General features: G+C 38.8%; 1 protein-coding gene across 5 annotated transcripts; it reads left to right on the top strand.

Annotated features, from left to right (window-relative positions):
- Positions 1-2,568: 2,568 nt before the first annotated feature.
- On the top strand, positions 2,569-19,739 carry LOC136277312 (avidin-like). Of its 5 annotated transcripts, XR_010715855.1 has the most exons (8): positions 2,569-2,703; positions 7,802-7,910; positions 8,200-8,390; positions 9,418-10,983; positions 14,196-14,340; positions 15,651-15,759; positions 16,727-16,914; positions 18,823-19,739. XR_010715855.1 is itself a non-coding variant. In XM_066159277.1 (5 exons), exons 2-5 carry the CDS (start codon positions 14,227-14,229, stop codon positions 19,024-19,026), a joined length of 615 nt encoding a protein of 204 aa, XP_066015374.1. In that variant the 5' UTR covers positions 10,772-10,983; positions 14,196-14,226; the 3' UTR covers positions 19,027-19,739. The 5 variants fall into 5 exon arrangements, 4 of the variants coding, with proteins under 4 accessions (XP_066015374.1, XP_066015384.1, XP_066015380.1 ...); XM_066159277.1 differs by lacking the exons at positions 2,569-2,703; positions 7,802-7,910; positions 8,200-8,390 and having other exon boundaries at positions 10,772-10,983; XM_066159287.1 differs by lacking the exons at positions 2,569-2,703; positions 7,802-7,910; positions 8,200-8,390; positions 9,418-10,983 and adding an exon at positions 12,102-12,439.
- The last annotated feature ends 1,796 nt before the right edge of the window (positions 19,740-21,535 follow it).

The raw sequence follows: 21,535 nt of genomic DNA, 5'->3' as shown, positions 1-21,535 counted from the left end.
GGTAGCCTGTAAGTCAAGATCTCTAAGTTTTTTTAAATGAAATTGTAGTCATTTTAGTTAAAAGGCTCGTGTTTTCTCATTCATCGATAAAGCATGGAGTCATATTCTGGTACTTTGTAACGGCCCCATAATTGTGACGGTATAAACGTTATATTTATTGGTAGTTTTGGATTGTACCATATGGCCTTATCGTAACACTCTTCCATGTCAGCTATTGTTGCCTTCTTTAGGGTTTGGAGTCGTAAGTGGATATAACCCAGTAAGCAGGATGTATGAATTTATCAACACTCTTTTGACTATGATTTGAACAGGTCTTGGTGTACTGACAAGGCTAGCTTGGCTTTCGAGAAGATAATGTTTTACTGAAGTTAGCCTTTACTTAACCTTTTGAAGAACCGTGGGTTTACTTAAGCAAATTGGAACTCAATCCTTGAATTCGTTGGAACTAATTCGAGCTGAAAGAGGACCGGTTAGATATTGCAGGACTCCAGCGAATTTTCGAAAATTGAGTTTATGCGTCACGGATAGAAAAGGGAAAATTTCTAATCTCTCGTCTTGTGTGCAAGGTTTCGGGGAAATCTTGAGGTTTTCACGTAAAGAAAAAAAAAATTCAAGAGTCAAATATACTTCAGGATGTTAAATCTCGCCTCACACAGTTTCATAAATTCTCGAATAACGTTCACCTTCTAGTCAAATTCACGTGTCACATCTTAATTGTGGCCTTCGTCACAGTTTATTCATACCTTAAGTCTCCTCTCAGGAGGGTCCAGCAGAGGAATATGACTGCTCTTGCAAAGATTCGGCACCGATTATTTTCGAGAAATGGTCAACTCTCGTCCCTGTTCTGTAAAGATACGCAGCTCCTGATTGTATTGTTTTCTACATTTTAATGCACTATACTTTCAATGCTCCCATTCCTTATATCTTCCGGAAGCATCTTACGCACGAAAATTACGAAGTATATTACGGACGCAAATCAGATGTAAATTAATTCTAAGGCTAACTTTTTCCAAAGCTGACAGACCAATGAATCACCAACTCGTGCCTTCCCGTCATTGCCTTTCTTATCATAAAATTTAGGGAGCAATTAATAAGAGCGGCGAAGAGAAAGTCGCGAACAACCACATTTCCGTAAGAGGTTTTCACATCTTCAAATCAATTAAGAGGTTAACATTTTCCCGTAAGTACTTATCAACGCATCTCAAAAGCTTCCTTGACTCTTTCTCCTCCTCGATACTTGTTCGAAATGTCTTGTAATTTTAAGGCCTTGTCCACACTATACCTTTTGAATTTGAAATTTGTGGGTTTTTTTCCACCTTCCTGGGCCGGGGAAACCGATGTATTAGTTCCTTCGTCCCGGCAGGCTCTAATGATCATTGGCGGCACCTTGGACATGCGCTCAATTAAGGTTAATTGAGAGCCGGGCTAAAGAGCCGGGCCGTTTTGGAAAGTATCGATAGGCCATGTGCACTATATACCTACTTGGCGAGAAAAGGTTTCACGGTTCGACTAAAACTCGTAAACTTTGTGGTGTCCAATTTTACTAACGAGGGACAGAAGTCCTTTCAACCTAATGTTTTACAAACCACCGACATCCGCTCATAAGATCTTATTAATGAGGGCTTTCGTCTGTTTTGTTTGCTTAGCGCTCTTGTCAGACTCTGAGTGGAGTTAATTTGTATCCGTCACACAAAAATATTTCAACCGATGATAGCGAGTGTAGCGGAAACATTTCCCAGTTCTACAAGCTGTGTTGATTTTTACGATTCTGGAATCACCACCAAAGTGATGACCTCCCGATGTATAGATCGGTGTGTTAGCTTCGATGATTGAAACAACCATTTGAATGCAGGATCTTTCATTTATGGAGAAATAATTCCGAATTTAGAGAGAAAATTAGCAATGGAAGGTAAGGTAGACGTTTGAATGGTCTTTGTGCTCTAAAAATTGCACAGTGTTTTATAAAACAGATCACAGAAGTTAGATCATACATTTAAACACTGGAAAACTAATATCTCAAGAACTACTTGAGATATTGAAATATGTGTTTGGATAAATCATGCCTAGCGGAATATTTGATCTCCTTTAAAGCTGGCACTTTTATACCAGTGGTATAACTATATTTTGATCAATAAGAGAAGTCATTTTGATATGTCGTGGCAACCAAACAAATCAAAGTAAGAAAAAAAGAAACGGAAAGTTGCCTCCCGGCTGAAAACGAAACTGAACAGCATTTGATATTTAAATGTACATAGAATTGATATATTGGTGCACCAGGTTGCCATATATTGAAAAAACGCGCAGTGGGAGGAGTTTGCTTGACCCTTGACGACCCTGTACGTGATGTAAAAGAATTAGCATTATCTACCACGAAAATTATTTTTCTCACTCTCAGCGAAAAGTTTACTCAGTAAACTGAGTGAAAAAATTGTTTCTGGTCTTCCGATTTGATTTTCGGGAATCTTTTTACTAACAGCTTAGGAAAGAACGTTGTCTGCAGCAAACCCAGTAAGCCGCAGTACACTCGAGCAGGCTATCATTCGTGTGCAGTTATGGAAAAATGAGGGGGTAGGCTTGTGGCATATGATAAGGAAGTTAGACAATACTATTTGGCATTACACCAAGGACTGTAGTGCTCGTGCGAGATCGGTAATTTGGAACAGGTTGTATCTTTGGCCAGGAGGGTCGAAACACCTACCAAAGGTTAATGATTCTTACTCTTTTACCCGAGGCTCTTAGTGTTTTTTTAAGGTATAGAAGTGCCACGAAATAATCTCATTTTAGATAATTACAAATCTGCATCAACGGTTTGTCGCGCCGATTTCGACAAGAAGTAACCAAAACCTACTAGTAGGCCTTGTATTTTGGTTTGCAGCAACTGGTGTCATGATTCTTAGTTTAACTTTAATCTATGAATGACTTACTTAGAAAAGCTCATAAAAGTGCAAAATACTGCAATGCTTAGAATGTGCGTCATCATCCCGCCATTTTCAATCATGCTCCGTTCATGTGGCACAACAGTCATCGGTCAACATTCACGCGAGCAGTTCACTGTTCTGACGTCATAGAACCACTTGAAAACGTTAGATGTCATGTAACCCCAAAGTGACCAATGAGAGCATGTGTGGTTTGGGAAAAATTCCAGCTTTGTAATAACGATTCATAGTATGTTTGCGGAGTCAATAACAATCGTAGTCAATCAATTAATCAATCAATCGATCGATCAAACAAGCTGCATTTGGTCCAGTTTTTTGAAGTTTGAATGGTCTTTGTGATCTAAAAATTGCACAGTGTTTTATAAAACAGATCACAGAAGTTAAATCACACATTTTAAGAGTTGACAAATTTCTAGGAACTACTTGAGATATTGTAATTTGTGTTCGAACAAGTCATGCCTAACGGAATATTTGATCTCCTTTAAAGCTGGCACCTATATACCTGTGGTATAACTATATATTGATAAATAAGAGAAGTCATTTTGATATTTAACATTTAACATTAACATGACATTTAATCTATGAATGACTTACTTAAAAAAGCTCATAAAAGTGCAAAATACTGCAATGCTTAGAATGTGCGTCATCATCCCGCCATTTTCAATCATGCTCCGTTCATGTGGCACAACAGTCATCGGTCAACATTCACGCGAGCAGTTCACTGTTCTGACGTCATAGAATCACTTGGAAACGTTAGATGTCATGTAACCCCAAAGCGACCAATGAGAGCATGTGTGGTTTGGGAAAAATTCCAGCTTTATAATAACGATTCATGGTATGTTTGCGGAGTCAATAACAATCGTAGTCAATTAATCAATCAATCGATCGATCAAACAAGCTGCATTTGTTCAAGTTTTTTGAAGTTTGAATGGTCTTTGTGATCTAAAAATTGCACAGTGTTTAATAAAACAAATCACAGAAGTTAAATCGCACATTTAAAGACTGGACAAATTTCTTAGAACTACTTGAGATATCGAAATTTGTGTTCGAACAAGTCATGCCTAGCGGAATATTTGATCTCCTTTAAAGCTGGCACTTATATACCAGTGGTATAACTATATTTTGATCATAAGAGAAGTAATTTTGATATGTCGTGGCAACCAAACAAATCAAAGTAAGAAAAAAAGAAACAGAAAGTTGCCCTCGGGCTGAAAACGAAACTGAACAGCATTTGATATTTAAGTGTACATAGAATTGATATATTGGTGCGCCAGGTTGTCATACATTGAAAAAACGCGTAGGAGGAAAAGTTTGCTTGACCCTTGACGACCCTGTATGTGATGTAAAAGAATTAGCATTATCCACCACGGAAATGATTTTTCTTACTCTCAGCAAAAAGTTTACTTGGTAAACTGAGTTAAAAACATCGTTTCGGGTCATTTGACAGCTCGATTTTATTTTAGGGAATCTTCCTCTGAACTCTAAGGAAAGAATGCTGTATGCAGCAAACCCAGAGAGACGCTGTACTGGAATCGTACTAAGAACGAGCATTTAAAACCACGAAACTTATTTTTGTCATTCTCAGCGAAAAGTTTACGAAATGAACTAAGTTCAAATTATTGTTTATGGTCATTTGATTTGAATTTCGCGAATCCTCCTCTAACAGCTTAAGAAAGATTGTTGTCTGCGCAAACCCGGTGAGACGCAATACACACAAGCAGGCTAATATTTGTGTGAAATTATTGACAGGTGAGGGGTTGGGCTCGTGGCATATGATAAGGCAGTTAGACAACGGTATTTGTCATTACGCCAAGGACTGTACGAGCGCTCGTGCGAGATAGGTTCATTGGAGCAAATTTTGTCTTTGGCGAGAAGGGCTACGTCAGCTTCCCAAGGTAAATGATTCTTGCTCTTTCCACTAAGCTCTTGGTATTTTTCAGGGTATAGAAGTACGCTTTAATTTTCTCATTCTAGGCGATTACAAATCTGTATCAAAGGTTTGTCGAGCTGATATCGACAAGAAGTAACTAAAAACCTACTAGTACGCCTTGTATTTTGGTTTGCAACAAGTGGTGTTATGATTCTTAGTTTGCCTTTTATTTGTCTTACCGTGATCTGAAATGTCCAAATATTGTCATTACTGCGTAACCTGGATTGTTGTTAATCTTACTTGCCATAGGACACACTCTGTCCTGCTTGGACGCCAGCCATATAGCTCTACTTTAAGAAACATTGGAATCGTTGGGAAACAAATTAAAGTTGATTATATCTTTTCTTGGGAGCAGTCGTTAAGTGATTTGTTTAATAGTTCAACAAAGGCATTTGAAGGTACAATGTCAAAACGAATTGAAAATCTACGAATGACCTACTTGTTAAAGTTCACAAAAGAGCAAAATACCACAATGCTCAGAATGTACGTCATCATCCCACCATCTTCAATCGCGCTCTGTTCATGTGGCACGACGGTCATCGGAGCTTTAACAATTTGTTTCAGTGAACCTACCTCGCACGAGCGCTCTTACAGTCCTTGGGGTAATGCTAAATATCGTTGTCGAACTGCCTTATCATATATCACGAGTCCACCCCCTTACCTGGCAATAACTTCACATAAATATTAGCCTGCTTGTGTGTACTGCGTCTCACCGGGTTTGCGCAGACAACGATTTTTCATAAGCTTTCAGAGGAGGATTCGCGAAATTAAAATAAAATGACCATAAACAATGTTTTAAACTTAGTTTACTTCGTAAACTTTTCGCTGAGAGTGAGAAAAATAAGTTTTGCGGTTTTAAATGCTAATTCTTAGTACAATTCCAGTATAGTGTCTCTCTGGGTTTGCTGCATACAGCATTCTTTCCTTAGCTGTCAGAGGAAGATTCCCTAAAATAAAATCGAGCTGCAAAATGACCCGAAACGATGTTTTTAACTCAGTTTACCAAATAAACTTTTCGCTGAGAGTAAGAAAAATCATTTGCGTGGTGGATAATGCTAATTCGTTTACATCACGTACAGGGTCGTCAAGGGTCAAGCAAACCTTTCCCCCTGCGCGTTTTTTCAATGAATGGCACACTGGCGTATCCATATATCAAATGCTGTTCAGTTTTAGTTCAGGTTCAAGAAGTAACTAAAACCTACTAGTACGCCTTGTATTTTGGTTTGCAAGAAGTGGTGTCATGATTCTTAGTTTGCCTTTTACTTGTCTGACCGTGATCTGAAATGTCCAAACATTGTTATTACTGTGTAACCTGGATTGTTGTTAATCTTAGTTGTCAAAGGACTCACTCTGTCCTGCTCGTACGCCAGCCACACAGCTCTGCTTTAGGACACATTGGAAGGTACAATGTTAGAACGAACCCAAAATCTATGAATGATTTATTTGTAAAAGTTCATAAAAAGAGCAAAGTACTACAATGCTCAGAATGTGCGTCATCATCCCACTATCTTCAATCGTGCTTCGTTCATGTGGCACGACGGCCATCGGTCAACATTCGCGAGAAAAGTTAATTCTTCTGACGTCATAGAACTGCCACGTGACCCGAAAGGGACCAAGAAGAGCATGTGTGGTTTGGGAAATTTTCAGCTTTATAATATAGAAGTTTGATTGGTCTTTGTCCTCTAAAAATGGCACATTGTTGAGTAAAACTGATCACGCATATTAAATCTCACAATTTAAGACTGATCAAATTTCTTAGAACTACTTGAAACTTTTTTGTGATTTGTGTTTGAACCGAGTCACGCTTAGCGGAATATTTGATTTCCTATTAATGGGATTAATTAACGAAGTTATTTTGATATGTCGTGGGAACCAAACAAATCAAAGTGAGCAAACAAAAAACTAGCGAAACGTTGCCCCCGGGCTGAAGAAGATAACAGCATTTCGTATTTGAAATGTAAATATACTTGAAATGTTGGTGAACCGCACAATGAAAAGGTGTGCCAGAGGAAAGGTTTGCTTCACCCGTGACAACCCTGTACGCAATAAAAAAAAAAAAAAAGATTTACCTTTTGCCAACACGACTGTTATTTTTCTCACTTGATGCAAAAAGTTTACTCTGTAACTGAACGCACATTGGCCCAAAAATTTGTTTATTACAAAGGGAATGAAATATGTCCACAACGGGTTTCGGACCGATCTAGAATGCATTTTGTTTTGAGTCAAGACCATGATTTCCTAACACAATGTAAATGGAAAAGGCTATTCGCGCCTGGACCCGTTTTATCAGCACAAATGAATCAGTACGTTTCACAGTTGCAGATTTTAACGTTTTCAAAACAGAGAAAGGAGAATGTTGAAAGTTCCACCCTATCACAACACAACGTTGTCTCGTTTTTGAAACCTTGTCTAGCAGCCTGTATTTCAGTGGTAGTGCGATCTTATCCTCTTAAGTTTACGCCAGGGGTTAGTTTCTAGTTCTTGCAAAGCAAAAGTAATTAATCCTTTCACTCCCAGTATCACATTAAGAATGCTCCTCACTGTCTGCCTTTAATTCTTAAGGTGCTTGTCAGAAAATTTGGTATTGGATCAACCTAGGATCCGCCAGTTGAAGTGGAGGGGGCTGGTGGTGGATATTTACTGAGCCGCGAAGCGGCGGAGGAAATATGCTTTACTAGCCACCGACACTGAGATAAAAAGCTTTTTTTAGTGCAAACTAAAACAGTGGGGTAATATCACTTTGAGCCTCTCACCCACTCTTAGGAAATATCCGGGATAAAATTACATTTATATACTTACATTTATATACTTTTTAAGTCCACACCGAGAGATAGGGTGTGGACTTAAACAGCGGATTTCTGCTCGAGACTACAAACAGATATCTGAGGTTCCACATGACGAGGTTCATTTATACAGAATTTTCGTTTTCATTCAGGAGCTATCGCCGTTATTAGGAGGAAAGGGCGTGTCTTTGGTCAACACTGGTTCTGTACGTTACGCACTTAGCACAAAGCAGGACTCTATTATGGCTTGCCAAGATTACGGTAGGTACTGGTGCCAAGTCCTTATTGGTCCTTATTTTCCGCCTCTATACTGGGATTAAGGAAAGATGGGCAATGGTAACTATGAAATAAGATTTTGCTATTAGTTCAAACTTCATCATTTCAATTCAATGCATTAATAATAATAATAATAATAATAATAATAATTAAAAATGATGGAAATGATTCATTTTCATCATCAAAGTAAGTAATAAGTCAAAATTAAACTAAATAATTACCACACTCAAGTATTGTGCGGTCACTTCAATTATCACCAACTCCTATTCCATAGCTGACATAAGTGGAAAGTGGTACAACGAGTTGGGCTCCCAGATGGAAATCATCCAGTGCTCCCCGGCCGATGGAGTATTCAAGGGCGTGTACGTGAACAGTGCCTCAGGTTCTGAAGTTCTTACTGAGAAATTGGTTGGCAGTTTGGGAAAAGGAGTACCAGCTACGCTTGGTTTCGTGGTCAATTTTGAAGTAAGTCTGGAGATGGTAACTTATTAGTGTGATAGTGTGCTTTCTATGTATGTTGTTCATTCAGCAGGAAAAGGAGTGCGAGTACTAGGCTTTTGCTTTGGTTTGTTTTGTTTTGTTTTTTTTTTGTGTGTTCTTCTGTCCTGGTTGTTATGCATACACTTCACAGTTTATTTGTAGGTTAAGTAGCCCACCTAAAATAACTAGCTTTGGAGAGGATGGGCCTTCCCTAAATTTTTTATCTGGATATTCGGATGGAAACTAAATAAGGGAGATGTAAATATATATTATTGCTGAGGGATGACGCCACAAGCACAAATGAGATGAAATGAAAACGACCCCTGACCTCCTTGTCTATTGTTCGATCCAAGAGTTTACTACTGGCAAGTAACAATGAATCTAGTTTCTTTGCGATTGATTTCTTTCCCATCCAAAATTTTTTTTTCACTTGTACACGTCACTGGCTGGATTTCTCTAACAAAGATTTCCGAGGCAGGGACACCATCCCTCCCCCCTGAGGGTGTGGTGTTGCCTGGCCCTCCCAATGGATAAGCAGTGGTCCTTTCGAAGCATAGACACGCGACTTTAGGCTAGTCTTGAAAAGCTTCAGCGAATTAATTTTATTTGGTCTTAGTATTAGCATTTAATTTGTATATTACTCTCAGTAATTTGTCAACAACAAAGGTTTATGAAAAACAATCCATCAATCTTTTAATCAGGAAGTAGGGTATTAATATCGCCTAATTTTCAATGGCCGTTTTGTATTATGAAATTGCTTTAGGACTCGATTTAGATTCAGAAGTGTCAGTTTGGGTACAACCAAGAAAAGAAAAACAATATAGACCTAAGGTGACATTATTCCAGTGCGGTACCAGAAGGAAAAGGTTCGAATTCCACATTAAAATATTTTTCAATGCGTTGATTTGATAAACCACCGAATGATAAGTCTGAAGATCAATGTATTATACAGCGTGGATGCCATTTTCAGTTTAGGAGGAACCGACAGAGTCTTTCCTCTCTTTTGTTGTAGGATGGAAAATATACCACTACTTGGTCCGGCCAATACCGGAACGACGGGGGAAAGGAAGTTTTGAAGACTACTTGGCTAATGACAGCTAACCTGGAAAATGGCTCGCAATATTGGGAGTCGACCAATGTTAGCCAAGATTTCTTCACCAGAGTGCCACAAAATCCTGGAGGAAGGAGGTCTCTTGTCGCACAACACATAAAGTAACTCGGGTGAAAACTGATGTGAGGACGAGCAATGGGTCTCAAATTAAAGAAAAGTAATAAAAGATTAGGGCTTAATTAAACTTCTGCATAATAAACCACTTTTCGAGGACGCAAAGAAATCAATAGCGTAAAGTAAATGCAACTGACAGAGCTCAAGCATATCTGCGCATGTCGGGAACTCTTGCAGGCTATTATTTGAAAACAATGTAACACTAGAGTAAAAAAGCTGCACATGTATCTTCTCAGGTTATGAATGCAATAATGTCGGTATATGTGCTGGGCGCGATCAGCGACAGTCTTCAGTTTTGTTTAGTAGCACGCTGCAATGGATGAAGGACATTAAAGTTTTCAACAATTTGAAAGTTTCCAACAATTTGAGAGTTTCTGCCATTTTGATGAACATGTGCTGTTGCTATGGTTTCATGAGCGAGTTCGTAACATGCGTAGACGTTACTCAGCTCTGTCAATGCAACCTCTTATGTATTCATATGTTGTGGTTCGAGTTTTTCCATGGCTTAAATTTTTTGGGGCACCTTTACTAAGATTTTCTATTGGGACAATAAGGCAAAAAAATCAAATTGCTTTGGAAAATTTCCGATGATAAATTTAAACCACCTTATATGAGATCATACCATCAAGGTAACTAAATCAGAATTAGCTTCTTAGTACCATTAGCTGTCTACTTTTTTTTTTATTTCGCCTCTTACTATGCGTTTGATTATTAAAGGACCCAGTAAGCAGTTCTTCTTTACTTTTATAATTATTTTTAATTAATGTAATTGCTCGGATTTTCCGAACTCCTTTCCCTGCCCTGTTCCTAAACACTAAGCCAGCCTTAGCTTCACCCACAGGAACTTAGCTGAGTAAGAGCGCCTAGCCTGACTACAATTTATGCAAGGAGCCGATAAGCCCGTGATATTTCGAGCATCAGCCCATTTGTCAGAGCGAAAGGAAAGCTTAAAGCTTGAGGATTTAAAATCATATGAAATTATTCTGGCTTAAACCATTGCCACCCTCCTCGGGGTAATTGGCACAGGTTGATGTGCATAGTCCGTAAAGCGTCCTTAGTCCGTCTGTCACTAATGTCGTGAGAGAAACCTGGCACCCAGTGCATAGGAAAGCCAATTTTAAACGAGGACAGCAATTCGAAAGAATTCGATAGCATCAAAAAGATTTGATCATCCAGGTAAAAAAGGGAAAGATCCTCGCAGATGAGCCACAATTATTGCAATCGCACGAATTAGGAAGCCTGGCTTCGACGGGATTTGACTCCTAATTGTTGGGCGCTTCTAACATGCGAGGCAATTTTTCTAGGTTACTTGTCCCTGTAAGACAATAACAAGCGATACACCGTGGAAGTAAGGTGAAGTATTTTTATCGATCGGTAATTTGGAACAGATTGTATCTTTGGCCAGGAGGGTCGAAACACCTACCCAAGGCTAATGATTCTCACTCTTTTACCCGAGGCTCTTAGTGTTTTTTAAGGTATAGAAGTGCCTCGTAATAATTTCATTTTAGGTAATTACAAAGCTGCATCAAAGGTTTGTCGCGCCGATTTCGACAAGAAGTAACCAAAACCTACCAGTAGGCCTCGTATTTTGGTTTGCAGCAACTGGTGTCATGATTCTTAGTTTAACTTTAATCTATGAATGACTTACTTAGAAAAGCTCATAAAAGTGCAAAATACTGCAATGCTTAGAATGTGCGTCATCATCCCGCCACTTTCAATCATGCTCCGTTCATGTGGCACAACAGTCATCGGTCAACATTCACGCGAGCAGTTCACTGTTCTGACGTCATAGAACCACTTGAAAACGTTAGATGTCATGTAACCCCAAAGCGACCAATGAGAGCATGTGTGGTTTGGGAAAAATTCCAGCTTTATAATAACGATTCATATAATTTTTTTGCGGAGTCAATGACAGTCGTAGTCAATCAATTAATCAATCAATCGATCGATCAAACAAGCTGCATTTGGTCCAGTTTTTTGAAGTTTGAATGGTCTTTGTGATTTAAAAATTGCACAGTGTTTTATAAAACTGATTACAGAAGTTAAATCACACATTTTAAGACTTGACAAATTTCTAGGAACCACTTGAGATATTGTAATTTGTGTTCGAACAAGTCATGCCTAACGGAATATTTGATCTCCTTTAAAGCTGGCACCTATATACCTGTGGTATAACTATATATTGATAAATAAGAGAAGTCATTTTGATATGTCGTGGCAACCAAACAAATCAAAGTAAGAAAAAAAGAAAAAGAAAGTTGCCTTCAGGCTGAAAACGACACTGAACAGCATTTGATATTTAAATGTACATAGAATTGATATATTGGTGCGCCAGGTTGTCATACATTGAAAAAACGCGTAGGAGGAAAAGTTTGCTTGACCCTTGACGACCCTGTACGTGATGTAAAAGAATTAGCATTATCCACCACGCAAATGATTTTTCTTACTCTCAGCGAAAAGTTTACGTGGTAAACTGACTTGAAAACATTGTTTCGGGTCATTCTGCAGCTCGATTTTATTTCGGGAATCTTCCTCTGATAGCTAAGGAAAGAATGCTGTATGCAGCAAACCCAGAGAGACGCTGTACTGGAATTGTACTAAGAATTAGCATTTAAAACCGCGAAACTTATTTTTCTCATTCTCAGCGAAAAGTTTACGAAGTAAACTAAGTTTAAAACATTGTTTATGGTCATTTGATTTGAATTTCACGAATCCTCCTGTGACAGCTTAGGAAAGATCGTTGTCTGCGCAAACCCGGTGAGACGCAGTACACGCGAGCAGGCTATTACTTGTGTGCAGTTATTGACAGGTGAGGGGGTGGACTGGTGGCATATGATAAGGAAGTTTGACAACGGTATTTAGCATTACGCCAAGGACTGTGAGAGGGCTCGTGCGAAGAAGGTTCACTGAAAAAAATTGTGCCTTTGGCGACAAGGGCTACGTCAGCTTCCCAAGGTAAATGATTCTTGCTCTTTCCACTAAGCTCTTGGAATTTTTCAGTGTATAGAAGTACGCTGTAATATTCTCATTCTAGGCGATTACAAATCTGTATCAAAGGTTTGTCGAGCCGACATCGACAAGAAGTAACTAAAACCTACTAGTACGCCTTGTATTTTGGTTTGCAACAAGTGGTGTTATGATTCTTAGTTTGCCTTTTATTTGTCCTACCGTGATCTGAAATGTCCAAATATTGTCATTACTGTGTAACCTGGATTGTCGTTAATCTTAGTTGTCAAAGGACTCACTCTGTCCTGCTCGGACGCCAGCCATACAGCTCTGCTTTAGGAAACACAGGAATTGTCGGGAAACTAATTGGAGTTGATTTCTTTTTTGTGGGAACAGTCGTTAAGTGATTTGTTTAATAGTTCAACGAACACATTGGAAAGTACAATATCAGAACGAATGGAAAATCTATGAATGATTTGTTTGTAAAAGCTCATTAAAAGAGCAAAGTACTACAATGTTCAGAATGTGCGTCATCATTCCACCATCTTCAATCGCGCTTCGTTCATGTGGCACGACGGTCATCGGTCAACATTCGCGAGAAAAGTTAACTGTTCTGACGTCATATAACCGCCACGTGACCCAAAAGGGACCAAGAAGAGCACGTGTGGTTTGGGAAATTTTCGGTTTTATGACAAAGGTTCATAATATGTTTGCTAAGTCAATCACCATCGCAATCAATCAATCAATCAGCTGCAATTTGTCTGGTGTTTAGAAGTTTGACTGGTCTTTGTCCTCTAAAAATGGCACATTGTTGAGTAAAACTGATCACGCATATTAAATCTCACAATTTACGACTGATCAAATTTCTTAGAACTACTTGAAATATTGTGATTTGTGTTTGAACAAGTCATGCTTAGCGGAATATTTGATTTCCTATTAATGGGATTAATCAACGAAGTTATTTTGATATGTCGTGGGAACCAAACAAATCAAAGTAAGCAAACAAAAAACTAGCGAAACGTTGCCCCCGGGCTGAAGAAGATAACAGCATTTCGTATTTGAAATGTAAATATACTTGAAATGTTGGTGAACCGCACAATGAAAAGGTGCGCTAGAGGAAAGGTTTGCTTCACCCGTGACAACCCTGTACGCAATATAAATGATTTAGCTTTTGCCAACACGACTGTTATTTTTCTCACTTGATGCAAAAAGTTTACTCTGTAACTGAAAGCACATTGGCCCCAAAATTTGTTTATTACAAAGGGAATGAAATATGTTTAAACAAAGTTTCCATAGAGCTTAATATTCGCCTTTTAGGAAGCAACATAAAAGAATCGATGAACATTTGATTCTTGGTAGGTTACTCTTAATGATATTGACTTTAGTTATCGTGTAAGGCCCGCTTGCATGCCAGCTCATTAAATTTTGTTAAGCACGACCAAATTTGATTATGGCGTCTTGCATGTTAAATAGTTCTTCTGTTCTGTTAAATAGGAGGGCGTAAATTTTTTATTAAGTAATCTTATCATACATCCATTTTTTCCGAGCCTCTCTCATTGATCTTCAATGATCTTAAAAATTCATCAGCACAAATTAATCAGTCCTTTTCATACCTGCAGATTCCGAAGTTCTCAAAACAGAGAAAGGAGAATGTTGAGACTTTCACCCCATCACAGCACAACGTTGTCGCGGTTTTTGAAACCTTGTCTAGCAGCCTGCATTTCAGTGGTAGCGCGATCTTATCCCCTCAAGTTAACGTCAGGGGTTAGTTTCTTATTCTTGCAAAGCAAAACTAATTAATCTTTCCACCCCAAATATCTAATTAGGAATTCTTCTAACTGTCTGCCTTAAATTCCTAAGCAGCTAGTTCGGAGAATTTGGTATTGGATCAACTAACGATCCGCCAGTTGAAGTGGAGGGGGCTAGTGGTGGATATTTACTGAGCCGCGAAGCGGCAGAGGAAATATCCACCACTACTCACCGACACTGAGGTAAATGGTTTTTTTTTAGTGCAAGCTAAAACAGTGAGATAATATCGCTCAAAGAGATGGTTTTTAAGTGATTTATTCATGCAACGATTACAAAACTTTTGGGTGCAAATCCCGCGCGAGTCGCTTTCTCAGTTCGTTTTAATACACACTATTTCTCTTTATTCCCATGGCTTATCTGTAGATATTGTAAGTTGTAAAATTCTGTCTCAGTCAGTCACGGAAGTTTGGGGGTTAATTGTGTTAATCACGATGTCAAAACGTCACTCATATCTGGAAGTGATACCTTGTATGTCAGTATTAGCAAACCTGCGTATAGAAAAACAATGCTGTGAGAAACGAATATATTCCCGGAAATTTCTCAGACTTTGATCTTGAGGGCGGATTGAATCATGTGCAGAAGTCACGTGACTCGATTAAGTGATCCAATAAAAGAAAGGAACAAGTCGCGCACAAAATCCTATTTTCAACACATGTCCCACCGGCTTTATTTATGATTCCTTTGAGCTGAAAATTCAACTTTGTTTGCAAAACGCCAACACTTTACCAGGGCGTGGATTTTTTTGATACGTAGTTATTATTGTAGGTGGCATACAAGGCATCATGTTTAAATTAACAGATCAGTGTAATGTCTTCAAAAACATCCTCCGTGTGGCGAAATGAAAGCTGGTTTCATTAAATTCATAAGACTGAGAACTGAGCACAATAAAATTTTAAGATAAGATTTGGGTTTTCAAGTTTAAATGAATTGTGTTCCATGTCAGCTCAAGATGATTACTGTCAGTGTAATCAAGTAGAACGTTAAAGGCTTATGTTGATTTTTAGGCAGGGATAATATGGGGGTTAAAGTATTCGGGATAAAAATGAAACGTTTATACACAGACTCAAGTCCACGCCCGGGCACTCGGGCCCACACTAAGGGAATTTTGAAATAATCGGAATGAAATTACAATGATATGCTTTTAAAGTCCACACCGAGAGATAGGGTATGGACTTAAACAGTGGGTTTCTGCTCGAGACTACAAACAGAGATCTGAGGTTCCACATGACGAGGTTCATTTACACAGAATTTCCTTTTTCATTCAGGAACAATGGCCTTTATCAGGAGGAAGGGGAGTCTCTTTGGTCAACACTGGTTCAGTACGTTACGCATTTAGCACAAATCAGGACTCTACTATGGCTTGCACAGAATACGGTAGGTATTCGTTCCCAGTCCTTATTGGTCCTTATTTTCCGCCTCTATACTGGGATTAAGGAAAGATGGACAATGGTATCTATAAAATAAGATTTTGCTATTAGTTCAAACTTTTTCATTCAAATTCAATGCACTTAATAATAATAATTAAAAATGTTTATAGTGACAATAACAATAAAAAAAGAAAAAATGAGCGTGGTCATTAAGGGGCATTAGTCTAGTAGTTTTCAAAGAAACATTTCTTCAACGCGTCACCTTTCATCATTGATTTTAAATTTGTTGAATAAGAGGAATTGTAACTGTATTTTTTGTAGAAGCTGGAGTAAGGAAGAGGGCTCGATACGGAACAATCGAGGAATGTGGAGCGGGAAGTTTCCTAAAAGTTTAAATAGCTCTTTCTCTAATGCTATTTAGATGTCGTGCCTCCAAAAAACAGAAATTTGCAGCTGATTTCAATCTCATTTGGAAAAAAACAAACAAATAAATCACAGAAATTTAGCAGGCACAGACCATGCTTGACTTTGAACACAACTGATTCGATGTCTTTTCACCTTTCCAGCCGAGTTGATAATTCTGCCTACCCAAAAAATTGCATAAAAAACAGCATAAAATACGCTTTCTTGAACTCATGATAGTTTTCTAGCGTCGCTGACCTTGCAGAAATGCCACGTCTGATAGCTGCTCTGAGATGCTGTAATTTGACTATTGTTGGCTCTAATTTTTAAGTCTCAAAAACACTATTTAAAGTATCGTTTCCTATTCAAGGAAATTTGGTTTCCCGGCTTTTTGTAATAAGGCTATGACTTTACAAATTTAAGACCGTTTCTGTGCAGTTTTGAAGTTTAAAACTCAAAACTTACCGAAAACAGAAGTAGTAACATATATGTAAAGTGCCGATGATTTTAAATAAAATAATTAGTCAAGCATTATGCGGTCACTTCAGTTATCACCAACTCTTACTCCATAGGTGACGTGAGTGGAAAGTGGTATAACGAGTTGGGCTCCCAGATGGAAATCTTCCAGTCTGCCGATGGAGAATTGAAGGGCGTGTATGTGAACAGTGCTCCAGGATCTACAGACAAAGATGCAGAGAGTTTGATTGGCAGTTTGGGAAAAGGCGTACCAGCTACGCTTGGCTTCGTGGTCAATTTTGAAGTAAGTCTGGAGATGGTAACGTATCAGTGTAGTGGTTTTGCTATCTATGCATGTTGCTCATTCAGCAGAAAAAGAAGTGCGAGTACTAAGCTTTTCGTTTTTTTGTGTGTTCTTCTGTCCTGGTTCTTATGCATACCCTTCACAGTTTATTTGTAGTTAAGTAGCCCACCTAGCCTACCTAAATTTTTCACCTGGATATTAAGATGGAAACTGAATAAGGAAGATGTAAATATATATTATTCCTAAGGCGGATAACGCTTCAGCGCCACATGTACAACTGAGACGAAATGAAAACGACCCTTGACTACCTTGTCTATTGTTCGATCCAAGAGTTTACTACTGGCGAGTAACAATGAATCTAGTTTCACTGCGATTGGTTTCTTTCCCATCCAAAAGTTTTTTTTTCCACCTATAGACGTCACTGGCTGGATTTCTCTAACAAAGTTATTTCAGAGGCAGAGACACTATCCCATCTCCCTAAGGGCGTGGCGTTGCCTGGCCCTCCCAATGGATAAGCAGTGGTTCTTTCGAAGCATAGACAAGCGACTTTTTTCTGTCAGTGACATGGGCTAGTCTTGAAAAACTTCAGCGAAGTAATTTTTTTTGTTTTTTTTTAATGAGCATTGAATTTTTATATTACTCTCAGTGATTTGTCAACAACAAAGGTTTATGAAAAACAACTTATCAATCTTGTAATTCTGAAATAGGGTATTAGTATCGCCTGGATCGAATTTTCAATGGCCATTTTGTATTATGAAATTGCTTTAGGACTCAATTTAGATTCAGAAGTGTCAATTTGGATATGACCTTCTCAAACTCATTGATATTCACCAGGTCAACTACCAACCACAAGATGTATACCACATCACGTGCATGTGTTTGGATCCCCAATGAAAAACAGTATATCACTCTCCAGTGAGAGTGGTATATACTACTAAAATATGCACAATGACAAAGGGTTCAGTGCAGCACTTCCATTTACTTCAGAAAGGTGGCGCTTCAGTCCGCAAATGGGGATAGGATAGCGTTCCCCAGAAGAGTTGCTTACTTCTTGAACGAACTTCGACAGCCAGTAGTTCACACTGCATGCAGACATATCTGTAATGGCCGTGTCCAAAGTTTGTACTCCTTCTTCAAAGTCTTTCGTGGTAAGAAGGCCGCCGGGTTCCAAAGTACAGGACCTCACTAATCGATTCTGTTTCCATTCCTCGAAAACCTTACACGACGATTTGATTTTATAAGCTGTTGATTTCGGTACTGCATTATCAACATTTTTCTTCTCATCCTCCACACTTTTCGGCTGCCGAAATCTCTCGAACGATTTTGTTGCGGTATACATCCTGACTGAACGACAACCTGCAAACGCTGGCAACTCCAGCAACTTTCACATCTCAGAATAAATTAAATCGCACCATAATTACAAATTAATCACGCCGGTAAAAAACATCGTTGATACTGAAATTATCGAGGAAGGAATGTTAGACAGCAAACAATTCTAATTGGAAGGATTTTATTATTATTTTGTTAAGAGTGATCATGAGAAGTTATCCCAAAACTCGTGCTTCGCGTTTCATCGGGGTATCCAAACACCTCGAAACAATAAAAGCACTCGGCCTACAGCCTCGTGCTTTCATTTTTTTCTCGGTGTTTGGATACACTCGCTCTCGTTTCGAAAATAGTACAAGAAAAGAAAAACATTACAGACCTAAGGTGACACTATTCCAGTGCGGTACCAGAAGGAAAAGGTTTGAATTCCGCATTAAATTTTTCTTTTAATGCGTTGATTTGCAAACCTAGTTGGTAAACCACCGAATGATAAGTTTGAAGATCAATGTATCATACAGCGTGGATGCCATATTCAGTTAAGGAAGAACCGACGGACAGAGTCTTTCCTCTCTCTTTTTGCAGGATGGATTATATACCACTTCTTGGTCAGGCCAATACCGGAACGACGAGGGAAAGGAAGTTTTGAAGACCACTTGGCTCATGACAACTAACGTGAAAGATAGCTCGGAATATTGGGAGTCGGCCAATGTTGGCCAAGATCGCTTCACCAGAGAGCCACAAAATCCTAGAGGAAGGAATTCTTTTATCGCAAAACACATTAAGTAACTCGGGTCAAAACTGATGTGAGGACGCGCAATGGGTCTCAAGTTAAAGAAAAGTAATAGAAAATTCGGGTTTAAACTTCTGCATAATAAATCACGTTTTGAGGACGCAATGAAATCAATAGCTTGAGGTAAATGCAACAGGCAGAGCTGAAACATATCTGCGCATGTCAGCAACTCTGGCATGCTCAAGCTTGAAGCCAAGGTAACATTAGAGTAAAAGAAACCGTACATCTATTTTCTCAGGCTAAGAATACAATAAGGTCAGTATGGTACTCGATCAGTGACAGTCTGTTCAGTTTTGCTGAGTAGCACGCTGCAATGGATAAAGGACATTAAGGTTTTCAACATTTTGAAAATTTCCGCCATTTTTATTAATATGTGATGTTGCTATGGATTCATGAGCGAGTTCGTGACATGCGCAGACGTTATTCAGCTCTGTCAATGCAACCTCTTGTGTATTCATATGTTGTGGTTCGAGTTTTTCCAAGGCTTTAATTCTTTTTGGGCACTTTTACTAAGATTTTCTATTGCGACAAAAAGGCAAAAAATCAATTTTCTCTGGAAAATTTTCGACGAAAAATTTAAACCGCTATAGATTAGTTCATACGATCAGAGTAATTAGATCAGAATTAGCTTCTTAGTGCCATTAGCTGTCTACTGTTTTTTATTTCACCTCTAACTATGTATTGATGATTAAAGGACCCAGTAAGCACTTCTTCTTTTCTTTTATAATTGTTCACGATTAATGTAATTGCTCGGATTTTCCTCAGTAACACACTTGGGGACAGTAAATTCGACTCATAGTCCAGTGTCGATTTCACCCCCTTCCCAGCCCTGTCCTTGGGCACTCAACCACCAGACTGATAGCTAACGAACCATATCGTCATAAACAACAAATATCAGAATACAGCACGGAGAAAGTTTTCATGCTCAAATAATTGCGTGTGAACTGGACAACACAATTCAGGAGAGCGAAGAAAACTTTTGGCGCCGACAACTTCGTACCTCGCGATTAATTTAATAATTAAAATAAAAGTCTTATTCAGCTCAGCGCGCATAGATCTGAAAGCCCACATTGTGCAATTTTTTTTTTGAGAGGGCGCGATGATTACCGAAGAAACCCGAAGATCTCCGGACACACTCCGAAGAGTCTTATCATAAAAGCTCCTTCTTTATGCTCTATGCTCTAAGATTTAAAGTTTCGATAAAAATAGGGTAACTTATGAAGACTTTCTTTTCTTATTCTTCCTAGGGATTGTTCTAATACATTTTTAGAAATTTTTTCTCTCAAAGCTGTAAAACGCTGGTTACGAATGGGTAGTCGGCCGGTTGCGTGAACTGATGTGAAATCCAGGTCGTTGATCTTCAAGCGTGAGAATTGTCATGAAGCAGAGGATAGTCGGTGAAAGACAGAAACTTTTATCAATGGTTTAGACGAAAGGCTCCAACAAGGCTGCACCGATCAAAAGAAATTTTCTGAATATTAAAGCAACTTGCAATCGCGCCTAAAACAGAAGGTATCCAGGTAGCATTGCGATTAAACATCCTGTAAAAGTGAAATTTCTACCATATAAACGTATGAAGTAAACGAGAAATTTATGTAATTCGCATGTAATTCTGCAAAGTGTTAGATAAGGAAAGAAGGAAGTTTGAAATTCCAGACACAATTCAGTTTCTGCGCTCAAATTCTAGTAACATATAGTAAAAACTTACTTGTAAATTATCCATCTCATCCAAAGTAACTTTTCATAGTTTTCGTCAGTAAGCCCCACTGCCGAAATCTGATCGGCGCGATGAACATAAAGTTGTCGTAAACTGGTTGGTACAGGCAACATACCGTGTGGCTGCGCCGTCTTTTAGGTAATAATGACGGCAGGTTCCTCAGGTCGGAAGATTTGTGGGATTTTTGTCGTCCCTGTCGACACGCCCTTTGGTGAGTGTGCAAACCGATCCTTGATCTGCACGCACTGCCACACTTTTGGCATGGGAATCCTTGGACAGGGAGGCTCAGGGCGGCTGTGGCCTTCTTCTCAGTTTCTCCAACACAGCATCTCTTCTGGCCGTCTCGAAAGCCACGGCTCCTCGCATTGGCATATAATTCTTTGGTAGCGCAAGCAAATTATTGGAATAAGTAGCTTGGAGAATTATTAGAATCGCGGAAAAAATAGTTTAACTCTATACCTTGGTGATCTGATCCATGCGAATAACAAAACTCCAATGTTGACATCTAACTGGGTCCGTATGGATTGTGCTAGCATACTTTTAGGCCCGGTTTCTTGTGCCTTCGTCACTCGTCTTTATCGCTATCGCGCCAATATTACTCATTAATATTTACGGTTCCCAGTAATGCCCCAGTAAGGAAAAATTCCTGGCGCTGCCCCTGCATAAACCGCTCCTAATATGGCATTAAGTCCAGCAGAATCCAGTGGTAACAATGTTTTATAAAAGCAAGTATGCTTTATCAACAATAAAAATATATAATTTGGACTTGTTTTGTGTTTCTTTTTAAA

The sequence above is a fragment of the Pocillopora verrucosa genome, chromosome 1 (genome assembly GCF_036669915.1).
Source record: "Pocillopora verrucosa isolate sample1 chromosome 1, ASM3666991v2, whole genome shotgun sequence".
Lineage (NCBI taxonomy): Eukaryota > Metazoa > Cnidaria > Anthozoa > Scleractinia > Pocilloporidae > Pocillopora > Pocillopora verrucosa.
Note: the sequence above shows the minus strand (reverse complement) of the source record. Positions and strands in the feature narration are given on the sequence as shown.